This window comes from Hemiscyllium ocellatum, chromosome 18, assembly GCF_020745735.1.
Source record: "Hemiscyllium ocellatum isolate sHemOce1 chromosome 18, sHemOce1.pat.X.cur, whole genome shotgun sequence".
Classification (NCBI taxonomy): Eukaryota; Metazoa; Chordata; class Chondrichthyes; order Orectolobiformes; family Hemiscylliidae; genus Hemiscyllium; species Hemiscyllium ocellatum.
The window spans coordinates 47164786-47181649 of NC_083418.1; the positions used below are offsets into that span (position 1 = coordinate 47164786).

Consider the following 16864-nt stretch of genomic DNA (forward strand, 5'->3'; position numbering starts at 1 on the left):
TGTCATTTCATCATTCAGTCTTTAACATTGATTACTGCCAACTCCACAAACAATTTCTTCACATTTTTGTTTATTTTTCAGATGCTCCTGAGATCGTAGGGCCACTCATTCCCATACCTCATTGATCAGGCTGTGCGTGCAAGCAACTAGAATACCCCTTGACAGATATAAAATTCATCTCACACTCTCATCTAAGCTATGATGTTTATTAGGAAGACCTGTAAGAACATCTTTGTAATCCTTCAGGATCTGGAAAGCTGTCAGTTGCATAGTAGCCTGCAAAATACTGCAGATCTTATAGCTTGTGTGGGCTTATACCGATCCTACACTTGAATTGGACCAAGCTTTAAATTTGCTTCAGTTGAAGTGAGTGGATTTTGCTTAAGTATTTATATCTAGGTCTGTAGATCGTTGTTCCTCCCATTATATTGGGCTCTCAGCTTTATTTGTCCTCTTGAGATGACCATCTTTCCATTATACTATCTCAAATTGATCTTTCAATAGTTTAACTTTTGGGTTATCGTCTTGAGCTAGTTTGCGCAGGTGTGTGAAGCTCATGATATTGCACTATTTGACACTTCACCTTCATTTGATACTCTCCTTCCACAGTTATTATTCTAAAAGGTAGAAAACGTTTATTAACTTTATGCCTCCTGATACCAATGTGTTACATATCGTGGAGTTGCTAACCAGAATCAGCTGACATTGCTCTCGCAACTACCTTTACAGACTTGCTTTACTTCTTTCAAATTTAATGCTTGTGCGCAATTAATTTGCATCCTTGCCTTGATCTTTCTGCTGGCTCTTGTGCAAATATTTCTCTCTTTTTCCCAATATAATTTCCTCATTCAACTTTGAATGTATCTTAGTAATAATGCATAGGCTAATTTGTTTTCCCATGAATACCCTGTAGCTATAATTTACATCTCAGAGCTTCTGCACATTTAAAGCATTCTTGAGAGTAAGTTTCTCCTCTTTCCGCAGATGTGCTGTCACAGTGGAAACCCGTATGTCTAAGACAGCCTCATTGATGAGATCATCTTTTAGCTGTTCAAACATAGGATTCAGCTAGATATGTCAGTGCTATGACGTACTAATCAATAGCCTCCCTTCCCCCCTGAGCTGAGATTTGAATGTGTACTGTTTATAAGTAACATGCATATGGGATTCAAAGTATGTCTTTAACACCTTCAACATTACTCTGTCTGGCTTCTCTGTTCCTCAGTGAGTTTTGGAAGCAATAAATGGTTGGTTTTTATTCAGTTCTCTGGTAATTACATTGTTTTCCACTGAGGAAAAAAAATCCAGTTCTGTCTCATATCTTGTTGCATTTCCCTAGCAGCAGAGAGTGGAAAATTCATAGCCATTCCGATACGCCTAGCAGTTCAAAATTGCAGCCCAAAGTTTGAATTCTTCCTTGCTTTTTTTTTAAAATAGTAGCCAATCCCTTACAGCATTGGCAATTCATGAAAGGTCAACATTAGACTTGAGGCACCATTTTTCTTGAAATGTGTTTACTGGCAGCCACTAAAATGAAAGAGGTAGAGGTCACATGATTGCAGCAAGCTAGCCTGTATATCTGTGTAAATGCATTTCTTCAAAAAAGATCCTCCCCAAAAAGCTGCCAATGAGTTATAGAGTCAACTGACCAGAAAAGCTAGTCCCATTTCCCAGCACTTGGCCCATACCCCTCTAAACCCTTCCTCTTCATGTACCCATCCAGATACCCTTTAATTGTTGTTATTATACCAACCTCCAACACGTCCTCTGGCAGCTCATTCCATACACGCACCACCCTCTGCCTGTAAAGGTTGTCCCGTAGGTCCCTTATAAATCTATGCCCTTCACCTTAAACCTGTGCTATCTAGTTTTGCCACCCTGGGGAAGAATTCCTCTGATGCTGTCTGACCTGCTGTGCTTTTCCAGCGCCACACTTTTCAACTCTGATCTCCAACATCTGCAGTCCTCTCTTCTGGGGAAAAGACCTTGTCTATTTATTCTATCCAAGCCCCTCATGATTTTATAAACCTCTATAAGATCATCCCCAAGCTTCTGACACTCCAGGGAAAACAGCTCCAGCCTAGTCAGCCTCTCTCTATCGCTCAAACCCTGACAACATCCTTGTAAATCTTTTTGAACCCTTTCAAGTTTCACCATATTCTTCCTATAGCAGGGAGACCAGAATTGCACACAGTATTCCAAAAGAGGTCGAGTCAATGTTCCATCCGGTAATGACATGACCTCCCAACTCCTATACTCAATGTACTGACCAATAAAGTCAAAAAGTGTAGCGCTGGAAGAGCACAACTGGTCAGGCAGCATCCGAAAAACTGTGTGTGTGTGTGTGTGTGTGTGTGTGTGTGTGTGTGTGTGTGTGTGTGTGTGTGTGTGTGTGTGTGTGTGTGTGTGTATGAAGTGGTTGGCCACAGAGCAGTGGGGTTGATTGGTTTGTGTGACCCAGAGATGTTCTCTGAAATGTTCTGTAATTTGGCATTCTGTCTCCCTGATGTAGAGGAGACTGCATCGAGAGCATGGACACAGTAAATGAGGTGTTCGAATGTGCAAGAACCTCTCTGCTGGATGTGAAAGGATTCTTTGGGGCCTTGGACAGTGATGAGGGGAGAAATGTGGGTGCAGGTTTTACACCTCTTGCAGTGGCAAAGGAAGGTGCTGAATGAGGAGGATGGGTTGGTGAGGAGCGTGGACCTAACAAGGGAATCACCGAGGGAATGGCCTTTGTGGAACATAGATAGGAATAGGGAAGGAACTATTTATTTGGTAGTGGTATCTGATAGTAGGTGGCAGAAATAGCGGAGGATGATGACCTGTATCCGGAGATTAGTGGGGTGGAAAACATAGGGGTTCTATCCTTGTTGTAGTGGAGGGGTGGGGTTCAAGAGCAGAGGTGCAGAAAGTAGAGGAGATATGCTGAAGGGCATTCTTGATCACGTGGGAGGGAAAATTGTGGTCCTTGAAATAGGAGGCCATCTGGAATATCCTGGAGTGGAATTGCTCCTCCTGGGAGCAGATACAGCAGAGGCAGAAGAATTAGGAGTAAGGGATCATGTTTTTACGGGGGGAGGGGAGGTGTCATCCAAGTAACTGTGGGAGTTGGTGGGTTTGAAGTAGATGTCCATGTTGAGTCCATCGCCGGAGATTGAGATGGAGAGGTCCAGGAAAAGGAGAGAGGTGACCAAGCTGGTCCAGGTAAACTTGAGGTCAGGGTGGAAGCTTTCGTGAAGTTGATGGAACTGTTCGATCTCCCCTTTGGAGCATGAGGTGATGCTGATACAGTCATGAATGGCACACCAACCTGTACACCCTGAAGCCAGGTGCCAACTCAGATACCTCCTCCAACAGTCCACTCGACCATGACCTCACCTCCCCATCATCAAACCATCATCTTCCAGACCATCCACAACTTCATCCCTCAGGAGAATTTCCTGTCCACAGCCTCCAATCTCATAGTCCCCCAATCCCGCACCGCCCGGTTCCACCTCTTACCCAAAATCTACAAACCTGACTGCCCCGATCGACCCATTGTCTCTGCCTGATCCTGTCCCACTGAACTTATCTCCTTATATTTCAATATCATCCCATCCCTTCCCCTTGGTCCAGGAACTCACCACATACATTCGGGGCACTAGCCTCACCTTCCACCTCCTCCATGACTTATGTTTCCCCAGCCCCCAATGCCTCATCTTCACTGTGGACATCCAGTCCCTGTATGTGCCCATTTGCCATGGAAAAGCCCTCTGTTTCTTCCTCTCCCACTGACCCAACTAGTACCCCTCCACCGATATACTGATTCGATTGGCTGAACTGGTCCTCACTCTCCAACTTCGCCTTCAAATCTTCCCACTTCCTTTAGATCAAAGGGGTAGCCATGGACACCCACATGGGCCCCAGCTATGCCTGCCTCTTCATAGGATACTTAGAACAAAACATCTGCAGTTACACTGGCACCATTCCCCACCTTTTCCTCCATTACACTGATGACTGTATCAGCACCATCTTGTGCTCTAACTGTGATCTCCAGCATCTGCAGTCTTTAATTTCTCCCAGTACAGACCCAAAAAGGAAGCATTGCAAATGCCTTCTTCGTTATCCTTCTAACTGGCACTCCACTTGAACAGGACTATGAACCTGCACTCCATGACCTTTGTTCAACAATACTCCCCAGGACTTTACTATTAAGTGTATAAGTCCTGCCCTGATTTTCCTTTCCTGGCTGCAGCAATTGAAACTTTCTGGTCTGAAACATATATGGTTCAGAAAGGGTGATGCAAGTTGAGGTAGAAGTGCACTGAATGGCTGAACAAGGTCAATATACCATTCCATGGGCTGGTTTTCAGAACCCTCTCCAATCCAAGGAAATTGTCCAGGCGGGCCACAGATGTCATCCTATTGGCTGCTGTGCAACAATTTAAACTGAGAGAGCACCACCATCTCAGGCAGACTCCATGGGCACTGCCACACGCACATTACATCCATGGGCTTTGGCATCCAATATGTGCCAGTGTCTACGGATTCCCATAGTACATCGCTGAATCACTTACAGGACTCTTATGTACTCAATGCTGCACAAGCCACTACCATTGTGATGCTGCAGTAAGGACACTGTGCTCTTGGACATGCACCCAGCCCGTGGACTGGACCAGGCTACATCTCTGGGCTGTTTGCTGCTCTCATAACACTCCCTCAGTCTGAGCCTATCTGATGCTCACAGCATCTATGCCTTTTGCGCTTTGCCCCCTCAGCCAGAAATACCAGGTTCACATTACAGTTGCCTTGCCAAGCCATTTAGCACAGACACAAAGCCAGGAAGCTTGTTATAGCTGGCAGCAAGCCTCAGTCAAATCAAGTGGGATAGTCTTCACTCAGGGGTCCTGGCACAGTAAGTCAAGGGCAGCATTCAATACCAGTCCAGCACCTGCACTGGGAGGTCAGCGTCATAGAGGTGAGGATCCAAATGTTGGGCTGCACAACACCTACCTTGATCCAGATCTCTACACGTAAAGTAAGGTGCCAATTTCTCCTTTCTGCCATTTCTGAGTCAAATGTCAGGGACTATGCAGGGTATCTCCACACTGACAGTGATTGTCTCAGTGCACAACAGGCTTTTTAACATGGTTCAAGTGCCAGGAATGCTGATATTTCAGCAGATATAAGTCTAGTGGTGAGTTCCAGCAAAGGTGGAATTCAGACATGAGAGGTGACATGGTAGGTAATTAACGAGGTGAGTTTAGTAGTATAAGGTGAGAAGGTTCAATAGGCTCCGCAGTGAAAACCATCCAAAAATCTCTATGCAACTCAGATTTGGCCTAAAAATTGTAAGATTCAACCCAAAGTTTTTGTCTTTCCCATTAATTCTGAAGGTAAATTAAACAATTCAGATTTAATATTCTGTGTAAAGAAATTTCTTTTGCCCCATGTTGCAAGTCTCTAACTTCTAATATGTCTATAAACCCTCATTCTTGATTCTTCAAGTACAAAAACATATGCTTCTATACCATTTATTTGCATAATCTTAAACAATTCTTTCATATCATCATGTAATCTGCATTATACTAATGGAAAAAAGTACAATTTCTTATATTTCCTTTGCATTTGTGTTTCCTCATATTGACAGAGTCTCAGCAGCTAACTGCTGTACCCTCACTAAAGCCTCAATGTCCTTCCTAAATCTGGAAACCATCCGAAACAGTGAAGCTAGTTCGTACATTAAGGTTTTGCATTGGAGTATCATTATCTCTTGATTTTCAGTAAAGGACAGGCTAGACCTTAAAATTAGTGATTTGGTGATTTTTCATTACCTACAAAATTCACACTCAAACTGATTTTTTAATCAAAAATAAAAGCAAGGTACTGCATAGTTTGGAAATTTGAAATAAAAACAGAAAGTGCTAAAAATACTGAATAGGTCTGACAGCATCCGTGGAGAGAGTACAAAGTTGACACAATGACTCAAGTGTGTGATAGAGTTCTGCAGAAGTGTCAGGTTCAATTTGAAACATCATCTGTTAGTCTCTCCACGCTGACAGGCCATTGAATATTTCCAGCACCTTCTGATCTTTTCAAAGTGAGAAATTTAGCAGATGGCTAATTTGCAAAACTTTCAATGCATATAATATTTTAATGATATATAAATTACTAGTACTGATATTATTTTACTTTCTTGCCATAGGCTTGTAGCCAAGGAACTGGCTCGATTTCATTCTGTTCAAACTGATAATGGCTATCCTTCTGAACCAGTCCTTTGGACTACTATCTCCAAGTACCTGACTTTACTGAATACCAACCAGCTCAAGCCATCAGCATGTGTGAGGTAGGAGCAGAATCAATTGCTTTTCCATTGAAATGCAACTCTTAAATATTATTCTATTTATTGCTCTAAAGCCAAACTTCTTTTTCATCTATTTTGACAGATGCATTAACCTATTTTCAATGGTTTAGTGTCTCAGTAGAAATAACAAACAAAGCAATTGCATAAGCATGCTAAGCATTCCTGGTGAAAATTTGAAACAACCTAGTTTGTATCTATTTATCATACCAACGTTGCAGAATTGTTTATGCTTGTGTAAACTTTGTTTGAAGCCATGGGTTCAAACACGTAGATCACAATCAACTGGTTGATCAGAGTATCCAACAGTTCATCTCACCACCCGTCTGCATCCCCTCGCTGTGCACATGTTGATAGTCATACCCCTGCATGGCATCTGCTTCTGGAGGTACAAAAAAGTACATTGATAAGTTTTGATAATTAAAATGAGAAATTTGGAATAGTACCATATAGTGATACACCATAAATTCAAGCATAACCTTCCCTTGAATAGCATGTTTTGGGCATAGAATGTTGATGACCTGAAGGATGTCTTGAAGGCTCCCCGATTATTTGTGTCTAAATCAGCAGCAAAAGCTAATGCTTGTACAGAAGTGGCATTTCACATTTGCCATCTTCTGCCAAAAAAAAACAAGAAATCATTTACAGATATTGAAGTAATTAAAGAAACAATGATTGTTGTTGCTGACTCTTGATTCAAAGACTTTAAGAACAAAGAAAATATAATAACAACATTCCAGACCATGTCACTTGATCCTGCATAGTAGCAAGATGAGTAGAATGTTTGAAGACATCTTTTAACAGGAGGGAAGCATGGTGGCTCAGTGGCTAGCATTGCTGCATCACAGAGCCAGAGTCCCAGGTTCAAGTTTGGCCTTGGGCAGCTGTCTGTGTGGAGTTTGGACATTCTCCTTGTGTATGGGTGTGTTTCTACCAGGTGCTCCAGTTTCCTCTCACAGGTTAGATGGATTTGACATGCTAAATTGCCCCATAGTGTCCAGGGATGTGCAAGCTAAGTGGGTTAGCTATGGTAAATGTGGGGTCCTGGGGATAGGGTAGCAGTGTAGGTGTGGCTAGGAAGGTCTTCAGAGGATTGGTGCAGACTCAATGGGCCAAATGGCCTCTAACTGCACTGTAGGGATTCTGTGACCTAAAGCACTGTGAATGGACTCAACAGGCAATTTCAGGATTGTCTCAAATCTCACTAAAGTTTGATGAATCCATCAGCGAGACAAGGAAAGCCCCGTTTTATTTTTGTTTTGTGCACAGATTTTAAAAACTATCAATTATAAAGGATCTTGTCACCCGTTTGTCCCTCAAAAAGATGTAAGAATCTCTCCAACAAATTCCAAAGGTACATACAAAGAGACACATTCCGAACAAGTGACTGGTTTCCTTCCAAACTAATGGTGCACCAGCCATGCTTGGTGCAAATCTGGCATGTGAGTTTTTTGCAGAAATGATCCTGGTTTCCTCTCTTTTGTCAATTACCAGCGAGCATCAGCATGTAAAGTGATGGACCTTTCTCATGTAATGAAAGTTGTTGTTAAAATTGTAAACTTGATTCAAGCAAGAGCTCTTCAGCACCACTCTTGCTCAATAAACTCGATGCTGCCGACTATAATCTAATCCCCCAAGCTGATGTCACATGGCTAAATAAAGGGAAGATTCTGCAAAGACCTTTATATCTGATGCCTGAAATCGTCACTTTTCTTCAATCAAGGAATGAAAGTGTGCAGCGAGCTGTCAGACAATGCGTGATTGCTTAACTTTGGTTCTGAACAGACATAACATCAGGACTGAGTCGAACTGTGAGCTGCAGTGAAAGGATCGACTCTGAGCAGATATGCTTAGTGCTGAGAATGTAAACAAATTGAAGTTGGGTCTGTGGTCCTACCAATTAAAAATCACAAAACTTACCAGGTGTGGAGAAAATTCCGAAAAATATCAAGGGGTCTCAATGGTTAGCACTGCTGCCTCACAGTGCCAAGGACCTGGGTTCGATTCCAGCCTCAGGTGACTGTCTGTGTGGAGTTTGCACATTCTTCCCATGTCTGCGTGAGTTTCCTCCGGGTGCTCCAGTTTCCTCCTACAATCCAAAGATGTGCACGTTATGTGAATTGGCCATGCTAAATTGCTGATAGCGTTCAGGGATGTGTAGGTTAGATGCATTAGTCAGGGGTATTAGGGTAGGGGAATAGGTCTGGATGGGTTACTCTCTAGTGGGTTGGTGTGGACTTTTAGGCTGAAGGCGCAATAGGTGGATAGAGGTGGAGGTAATGGTGGAGTGGAGGGTGGGTGGAGTGGATAAGGGGAAGGAAGATCGACAGATGGGACCGGTCATGAGGACAGTGCTGAGCTGGAAAGTTGGAACTGGGGTAAGGTGGGGGAAAGGGAAATAAGGAACAGGTGAAGTACACATTGATATCATGGAGTTGGAGGGTCCCAAGGCAGAAGATGGGACCCTCTTCCTTAAGGCGTCAGGTGGTAAGGGAGTGGTAATGGAGGAGGCCCAGGACCTGCATGTCCTCATCAGAGTGGGAGGGGGAGTTGAAGTGTTCGGCCACGGGGCGGTGTAGTTGGTTGGTATGGGTGTCCCAGAGATGTTCTCTGAAGCGCTCTGCGTGTTGGCGTCCTGTCTCCCCAATGTAGAGGAGACTGCATTAGGAGCAACGAACATAGTAAATTACATGTGTGGAAGTGCAGGTTGAACTTTGGATGTGGAAGACTCCTTTGGGGCCTGGGACGGAGTGAGGGGGAGGTGTGCGTGCAGTTTTTCCAATTCCTGTGGTAGCAGGGGAGGGTGCTGGGTGGGGAGGGTGGGTTGGTCGGAGGCGTGGATCGGATGAGGTAGTCGTGGAGGGAACAGTTTTTACGGAAAGTGGATGGGGTGGGGAGGGAAACATATCTCTGACAGTGGCTTCTGTTTGTAGGTGGCGGAAATAGCGGAGAATGATGTGATGTATACAGAGATTTGGGGGTGGGGGTAGAAGATGAGGACCAGGGTGGTTATGTCCTGGTTGCAATTTGGGGGGTGGGGTGAAGTTCAAGGGCGGAGGTGCAGAAAGTAGATGAGATGCTCTGGAGAGCATCATCAAACAGATGGGAGGAGAAATTGCGGTCTTTGAAGGAGGCCATCTGGTTTGTTCTATGGTGCAACTGGTCCTTCTGTGAGCAGATGTGGTGGAGGCAGAGGAATTGGGAATAAGAGATAGGATTTTTACAGGAGGCAAGGTGTGAGGAGGTATAATCCAGGTAGCTGTGGGAGTCAGTGGGTTTGTAGAAAATGTTGGTGTTGAGTCAGTCACCCTTGATGGAGATGGAGAGGTCCAGGAAGGGGAGAGAGGTGTCAGACATGGTCCAGGTGAATTTAAGGTTGGGGCAGAATGTGTTGGTCAAGTTGATGAACTGTTCAACCTCCTCGTGGGAGCACAAGGTGGCGGTGGTGCAGTCATCAATGTAGCGGAGGAAGAGGTGGGGAGTGGCGCCAGTGTAACTCCAGAAGATGGACTGTTCCACATAGCTAACAAATAGACAGGCATAGTCAGGCCCATGTGGATGTCCATGGCTACCGCTTTCATCTGAAGGAAGTGGGAGGATTCAAACGAGAAATTATTGAGGGCGAGGACCAGTTTAGCCAAACGAATTAGAGTGTCAGTGGAAGGGTACAGGTGGGAACATTGGGAGAGGAAGAAATGGAGGGCTTGGAGATTTTCTTCCTCCTCAGATGCTCCCTGACCTGCTGTGCTTTTCCAGCACCACACTCTCGACTCTAATCTCCAGCACCTGCAGTCCTCACTTTTGCCTTGTCGGGTTGAAGGGCCTGTTTCCACACTGTAGGGATTCTATGATTCTATGAAAGGAAAACAGTTGCACCCAGAAAATCTCTGTACATCTGAGGAAGTTAGCAAAGATTTCAAGATTGCCTCAAATCTATTCCCTCAAGTAGACATTGGTGGATTGGCCAGCAAATTCCATCAGGTGTTTGATTTATAAAGCAGTGGAGTTGACTTGGCATTAATTACTTTCCAAAAGTAAAAGGAGCTGCAAGTCAGAATAAAAGGGAAAACTACCTACTGCCATTACATTATGTTTTCAAAGTGAAAATATACTTTCAGTCCACATACCTCTGTGAGACGCCAATCTTGGAAGTGAAGATAATCAAATCCAATGATTGAACCCATCTCACAGATCCATATAATGGACTCTATGCAACCCCGATCTCCAGCATCTGCAGTCCTAACTTTCTCCTGTATGCAACTAGCAAAGCTACAATTATATTCAATCTTCCACAACTCTGCTAATTCCACCACCTGCCCATGTCCTTTTGATGTCTATCACTATTCTCCTTATAATGCATAGTACTTCTAGCAATTACAAATATTGACATTGTGCTCTTTGTGTCCATATCTAGGTCTTTAAAGCTATCGAGAAATGCCAAAATCCTCAGGAAAACCCACAGTACACTATATTTCAGTCTGAAGCACAGCTGCTCACTACTGTTCTATTTCCAATGACTGAGTCAATTTTCTGTCCGTGCTCTCCCTTCCCTTTATTTTCGTAGGCTTTGTCTTCATTAGTAAGCTTAAAATGTTCAGCAAAATGTTTTACTGATTAACAAAAGTCAAATGGAAAGGAATGGGAGACGATTGTTGTAACTGTAAAGAATGTTAAATTAATGAGTCAGGATGTAGATCAAAGATATGTTGTAGGTGGATAAGTTGTTGTAATGGACAAAGAGTAAAAGGTCAGTTTTCACTTCTGGAAAGATGGCTAGGAAGCTAAAGTGATATGATAGATAATCCAAAATGAATATTTCCTAAGGCATTCTTAGATTCAAGTATTATCAGTTAAAATGTTCACTTTTATTGGCATTAGGAGCTTCTTTGAAATCTCCATGCCATCATCTGATTAAAGTCAGGACTGAGCAATTAACCATGCCTGTTTTATTTCATTGGAATGAAGGAACTTGAAATAATAGGATTCTTTGGTATTTGATCATTTTCTGACTTGGCAGGCTTCTGATCATCCCATTGTAACACATGCATAATGATTTGCCATATTGTACCACATGATGCAATGAGGCATACAGTAGTGAAAAATTGAAAATCATATTCGATAAGAGTGTGAACAGTCAAAATGATAAAGAAAATCTGTTTACAATCCAGAGATAGTGAAAGTGAGAAGAAGAGAAGAGTACAGAAGCGTTTTGTTTACATGATTAAAATTTGACAAAGATTAGAAACAAAATCCCAACAGATCAATAATTTCTCTAATGGTGTGGTCCTTGGACCCCAGCTATTTACAATCTACATTAACGACTTGGATAGAGGGATAGAAGGCCCTGTAGCCAAATTTGCAAACAACACAAAAATAGGCAGGACAGTAAATTGCAGTGAAGAAATAAGACCCTTACAAATGATATAGATAAGTTAGGAAAGTGGGCCAAAATGTGGCAGATGGAGTTTAACATGGATAAGTGCAAGGTCATGCATTTGGGTCGAAAAAATGGGAAGGTAACCTATTATCTTAATGGGGAGAGAATTTGGGGTGCTCCGGTGCAGAGGGACCTAGGTGTCCTTGATCATGTGTCACAGAAAATTGGCATGCAAGTACAGCAGATAATAAAGAAATCAAATGGAATTTTGGCTTTTATACCTAAAGGAATAGAATATATAGGTAAGGAAGCATTGTTGTAACTATGCAAAGTATTGGTGAGGTAGTGACTACCTGGTCAGGTCCATGCCCCCCAACAACCATGCCTCCCTTCCTGGCATCTTCCCCTGCCACTGCAGGAATTGCAAAACCTGCACCCACACCTCCTCCCTCACCTCCATCCAAGGCCCCAAAGGAGCCTTCCACATCCATCAAAGTTTTACCTGCACGTTCACCAATATCATTTATTGTATCCGTTGCTCCTGATGCGGTGTCCTCTACATTGGGGAGACTGGACAACTCCAAGCAGAGCGCTTTAGGGAACATCTCTGGGACACCTCCACCAATCAACCACACCGTCCTGTGGCTCAACTCCCCCTCCCACTCAGCCAAGGACATGGAGGTCCCGGGCCTCCTTCACCGACGCTCCCTCACCACCCGACGCCTGGAGGAAGAATGCCTCATCTTCTGCCTCGGGCGGCACGGTGGCACAGTGGTTAGCACTGCTGCCTCACAGCGCCAGGGACCTGGGTTCAATTCCCGCCTCAGGCGACTGACTGTGTGGAGTTTGCACGTTCTCCCCGTGTCTGCGTGGGTTTCCTCCGGGTACTCCGGTTTCCTCCCACAGTCACAAAGATGTGCGGGTCAGGTGAATTGGCCATGCTAAATTGCCCGTAGTGTTAGGTAAGGGGTAAATGTAGGGGTATGGGTGGGTTGCACTTCGGCGGGTCGGTGTGGACTTGTTGGGCCGAAGGGCCTGTTTCCACACTGTAAGTAATCTAATCTAACACTTCAACCCCAGGGCATCAATGTGGACTTCACCAGTTTCCTCATTTCCCTTTCCCCCACCTCACCCCAGTTCCAAACTTCCAGCTCAGCACTGTCCTCATGACCTGTCCTACCTGTTTATCTTCCTTTCTACCTATTCGCTCCACCCTCCTCTCTGACCTATCACCTTCATCCCACCACCATTCACCCTTTGTACTCTTTGCTACCTTCCCCCACCCTCCTTCCTGACCTATCACCTTTATCCCCAACCCCACTCACCTATTGTATGCTATGCTACTTTCTCCCCACCCCCACCCTCCTCTCATTTAGCTCTCCACCCTGCAGGCACTCTGCCTGTATTCCTGATTAAGGGCTTTTGCTCGAAACATCTATTTTCCTGCTCCTTAGATGCTGCCTGAACTGCTGGGCTTTTCCAGCACCACTCTAATCCAGAATCTGGTTTCCAGCATCTGCAGTCATTGTTAAAGTATTGGTGAGACCATACCTGCAACATTGTGCACATTTTGGTCTCCCTATTTGAGAAAAGATGTAGTGGCATTGGAGGCAGTTCAGAGGAGATTCACTAGATTGATCCCAGAGCTGAGGGATTTGTCATATGAAGGTAGATTGAACAGTTTTGGTCTATACTGTCTGTAATTTAGGAGAATGAGGGGAGATCAAATTGAGGTGTTCAAGATGAGAAAAGGTGTGGATAAAATAGAAGTGGAGCAGAGGCTTCCACTTGTGGAGCATTCAAAGACAAGAGGTATAGTCTTAGGGTAAAGGGTAGCAAACTCAAAACAGAGTTGAGGAGAAACTACTTCTCCCAAAGGGTTGTGAATCTGTAGAATTCACTACCCCAAAGTGCGGTAGATGCTTGGACAATGAGTAAATTTGAGGAGGAGTTCAGTTTTTAATTGGTAACGGATTGAAGGGATTTAGAGAGAAGACAGGAAAAAGGGGGTGAGGAGTATACCAGACATGATCGAATGGCGGATCAGAATCGATGGACCAAATGGCCTACTTCTGCTCCTGTATCTTATGAATATAGTCTGGAGGGAACTCCAGTGGGCCTATGGAAAAATACTGAATGATTGATAATAATTTCTAGTTTTCTGTGTTTAACTGTCCATGTGCAGGATCCAGAAGTTGTCAGTTTCAGAGGAGCAATGACAGGGGAGCACTGGCTAAAATCCAGGCCAAGGTAATCTCATCATTGCTGCCGGCCTGCAACTACACAGCCACAATGCTATGTCACTCATTCATAGTCCCTTGCAATGGGATATTGCAGCTTTATCCAGACAGCAATGTGAGTTTTGTTATGTAGCATATTGAGGAAATACCAGGAGGAAAGTGGCAGGCCCTTCCTCCAACAAGTAATTAGGAAAACTGATATATTGACCTTCACTGCTGGCGTATCTGAGTTCAGAAGTGGGATTTTCTTACTGTTGTTATGTAGGGCCTTGGTGAGACCATGCTTAGAGTATTGCATAAGTTTGGTTACTCTTCCTAAAGTAGAATATACTGTTGCCATAGAGTGAGTGCAGTGGAAGTAGACTAGGCTGCTGCCCTGGATGGCAGGACTCTCCAATAAAGAGACATTGGTTAAATTGGCCTGTATTCACTGGCATTTAGAAAGATGACAGGTAATCTCTTTGAAATGTATAATATCCTAACAGGGCTGGACAGGCTAGATGCATTAAGTGTGTTTTCTCTGGTTGAGGAGTCTCAAACAGAGGGCACATTATCAGGATACAGAGTAGATAATTTAGGACTGAGATAAGGAAAAGTATCTTCACTTAAAGGGAAGTAAACCTGTGGGATTCTGTACCACAGAAGATTTTAGAGACCAAGTCTTCTAAACATATTCAAGGAAGAGTTAGATAAATTTATAGCTTTTAATGGCATCAAGGAGGATGCAGATAAGAAGGGAATATGGCATTGAGAATAATCAGCCATAATCTGACTGATTTGGCAGAGCAGGCTGGAAGAGTTAAAACTGCTGAAAACAAAAAAAAACACTTTTTTTTTAGGTTAGACAGTATCTGTGGACAGAGAGCAAACTAACATGGAGTCTAGATTAGAGTGGTGCTGGAAATGCACAGCAGGTCAGGCAGCATCCAAAGAACAGGAAAATCGACGTTTCAGACAGGAGCCCTTCATCAGGAATGAGCCAACATTGAGTCTTGATGACTTTTCATCAGGTCTGATGTAAAATGTGGAAGGGGCAGTATGTATAGGCTGGGGGTGCAGTGTCAGGGGAGAAAAGGTGTTGGTAGCTCAGATAAAGTAATCGGAATGTGATAATGGCAGAACAATGGTGTATCTAACTGCCAGACTGGGAAGAACACTGGAGTGGGGGGAAGGGAGAGAGAACATTGTGATAGAGAATGTAACAAGTAAAGCTAAAAGAAAGGGAAGAAATGGGACTGAGTTCACAATCTGAAGTTATTGAACTCAATATTAAGTCCACAAGGCTGAAAATGACCATCTACAGGTCATGCAAAGCAGTCACCCAATCTGTGTTAGTTTCTTTGATGTAGAGTAGGCCACATTGGGTGCAGCAAATGCAGTAGACCAGATTGGAGGGGATACAGGTGAAATGATGTTTCACCAGGAAAGATTGTTTAGGCTCTTAGATGGTGAGCAAGGAGGAGGTGAAAGGGCAGGTGTTGTACCTTCTGTGGTTACATGGGAAGGTGCTGTGGGAAGGAGATGTGGTGTAGGTGGCCATTGAGAAATGGACTAGGGTGCCACGGAGGGAACATCCCTGAGACATGCAGATGGAGAGTGAGGGGGAGATTAGATTAGATTAGATTACCCACAGTGTGGAAACAGGCCCTTCGGTCCAACAAGTCCACACTGACCCTCCGAAGAAGAACCCACCCAGACTCATTCCCCTACATTTACCCCTTCACCCAACACTACGGACAATTTAGCATGACCAATTCACCTAACCTGCACATTTTTGGACTGTGGGAGGAAACCGGAGCACCCGGAGGAAACCCATGCAGACACTGGGAGAATGTGCAAACTCCACACAGACAGTTGCTAACCACTGTGCCACTGTGCCGCCAAAATGTGTTTGTGGGTGGCGTTCTACTGGAGTTGTCTGAAATGGCAAAGGATAATCCTTTGAATGTGGAGACTGGTGGGATGAAAAGTGAGGAGAAGGGGGATCTATTCACACTGTTGAGAGCGAAGGGAAGGGGTAAGGGCAGAAGCACATGCAATAGATCAGATGTGGTTGAGGGCCCTATTCAACTACAATGGGTGGGAAGCCAAAGTTATGGAAGAAGGAAATCATGTCAGCAGCACTGCTTTGGAAGGTGGCATCATCCAAACACATACAATGTCAGCCGAAGGAACTGGGAGAATGGGATGGATTCCTTTCAATTGTGGCATGTTAAGAGCTGTAGAGAAGGTAACTATGGGGTTGGTGACTTTGTAGTTGATGGCAATGGACAATTTATTCCCTGAAATAGAGACCGAGAGGTCGATCCAACCCAAACAATTGCACATTGCTCAATGTGTTGAACTTTTTAGTTAAAAAATCACACAACACCAGGTTATAGTCCAGAAGTACTAGCTTCCAAATGGACCAACTTGGAGAAAGCTAGTGCTTTTAAATAAACCTGGTAAAACAATGACTGCAGATGCTGGAAACCAGCGTTTAGATTAGAGTGCTGCTGGAAAAGCACAGCAGTTCAGGCAGCATCCGAGGACCAGTAAAATCGACGTTTCAGGCAAAAGCCCTTCATCCGGATTACAGGCAGAGTGCCTGAAGGGTGGAGAGGTAAATCTGCCTGTATTCCTGATGAAGGGCTTTTGCCTGAAACGTCAATTTTACTGCTCCTCGGATGCTGCCTGAACTGCTGTGCTTTTAAATAAACCTGTTGGACTATAACTTGGTGTTGTGTGATTTTTAACTGTGTCCACCCCAGTCCAACACTGGCACTTCCACATCATAGAACTTTTGAAGCTTTTTTAATCATTCTGTCCAGAGATGTTGTGATGCATCTCTGAAGGATGTAGGAACTGAACCTGGGACTCCTATTGTAGACGTTGGGATGTTACTACTGTGCCACAAGTGTTTTC

General features: G+C 44.0%; 1 protein-coding gene across 1 annotated transcript in view; it reads left to right on the forward strand.

The window, feature by feature from the left end:
• LOC132824298 (ethanolamine kinase 1-like) overlaps positions 1 to 16864 on the forward strand; it is a 378459-nt gene that overhangs the window by 101358 nt on the left and 260237 nt on the right. The window contains exon 3 of the mRNA XM_060838642.1: positions 6188 to 6304. Coding sequence (XP_060694625.1) covers positions 6188 to 6304 — 117 coding nt within the window. The remainder of the gene's footprint in view (positions 1 to 6187; positions 6305 to 16864) is intronic.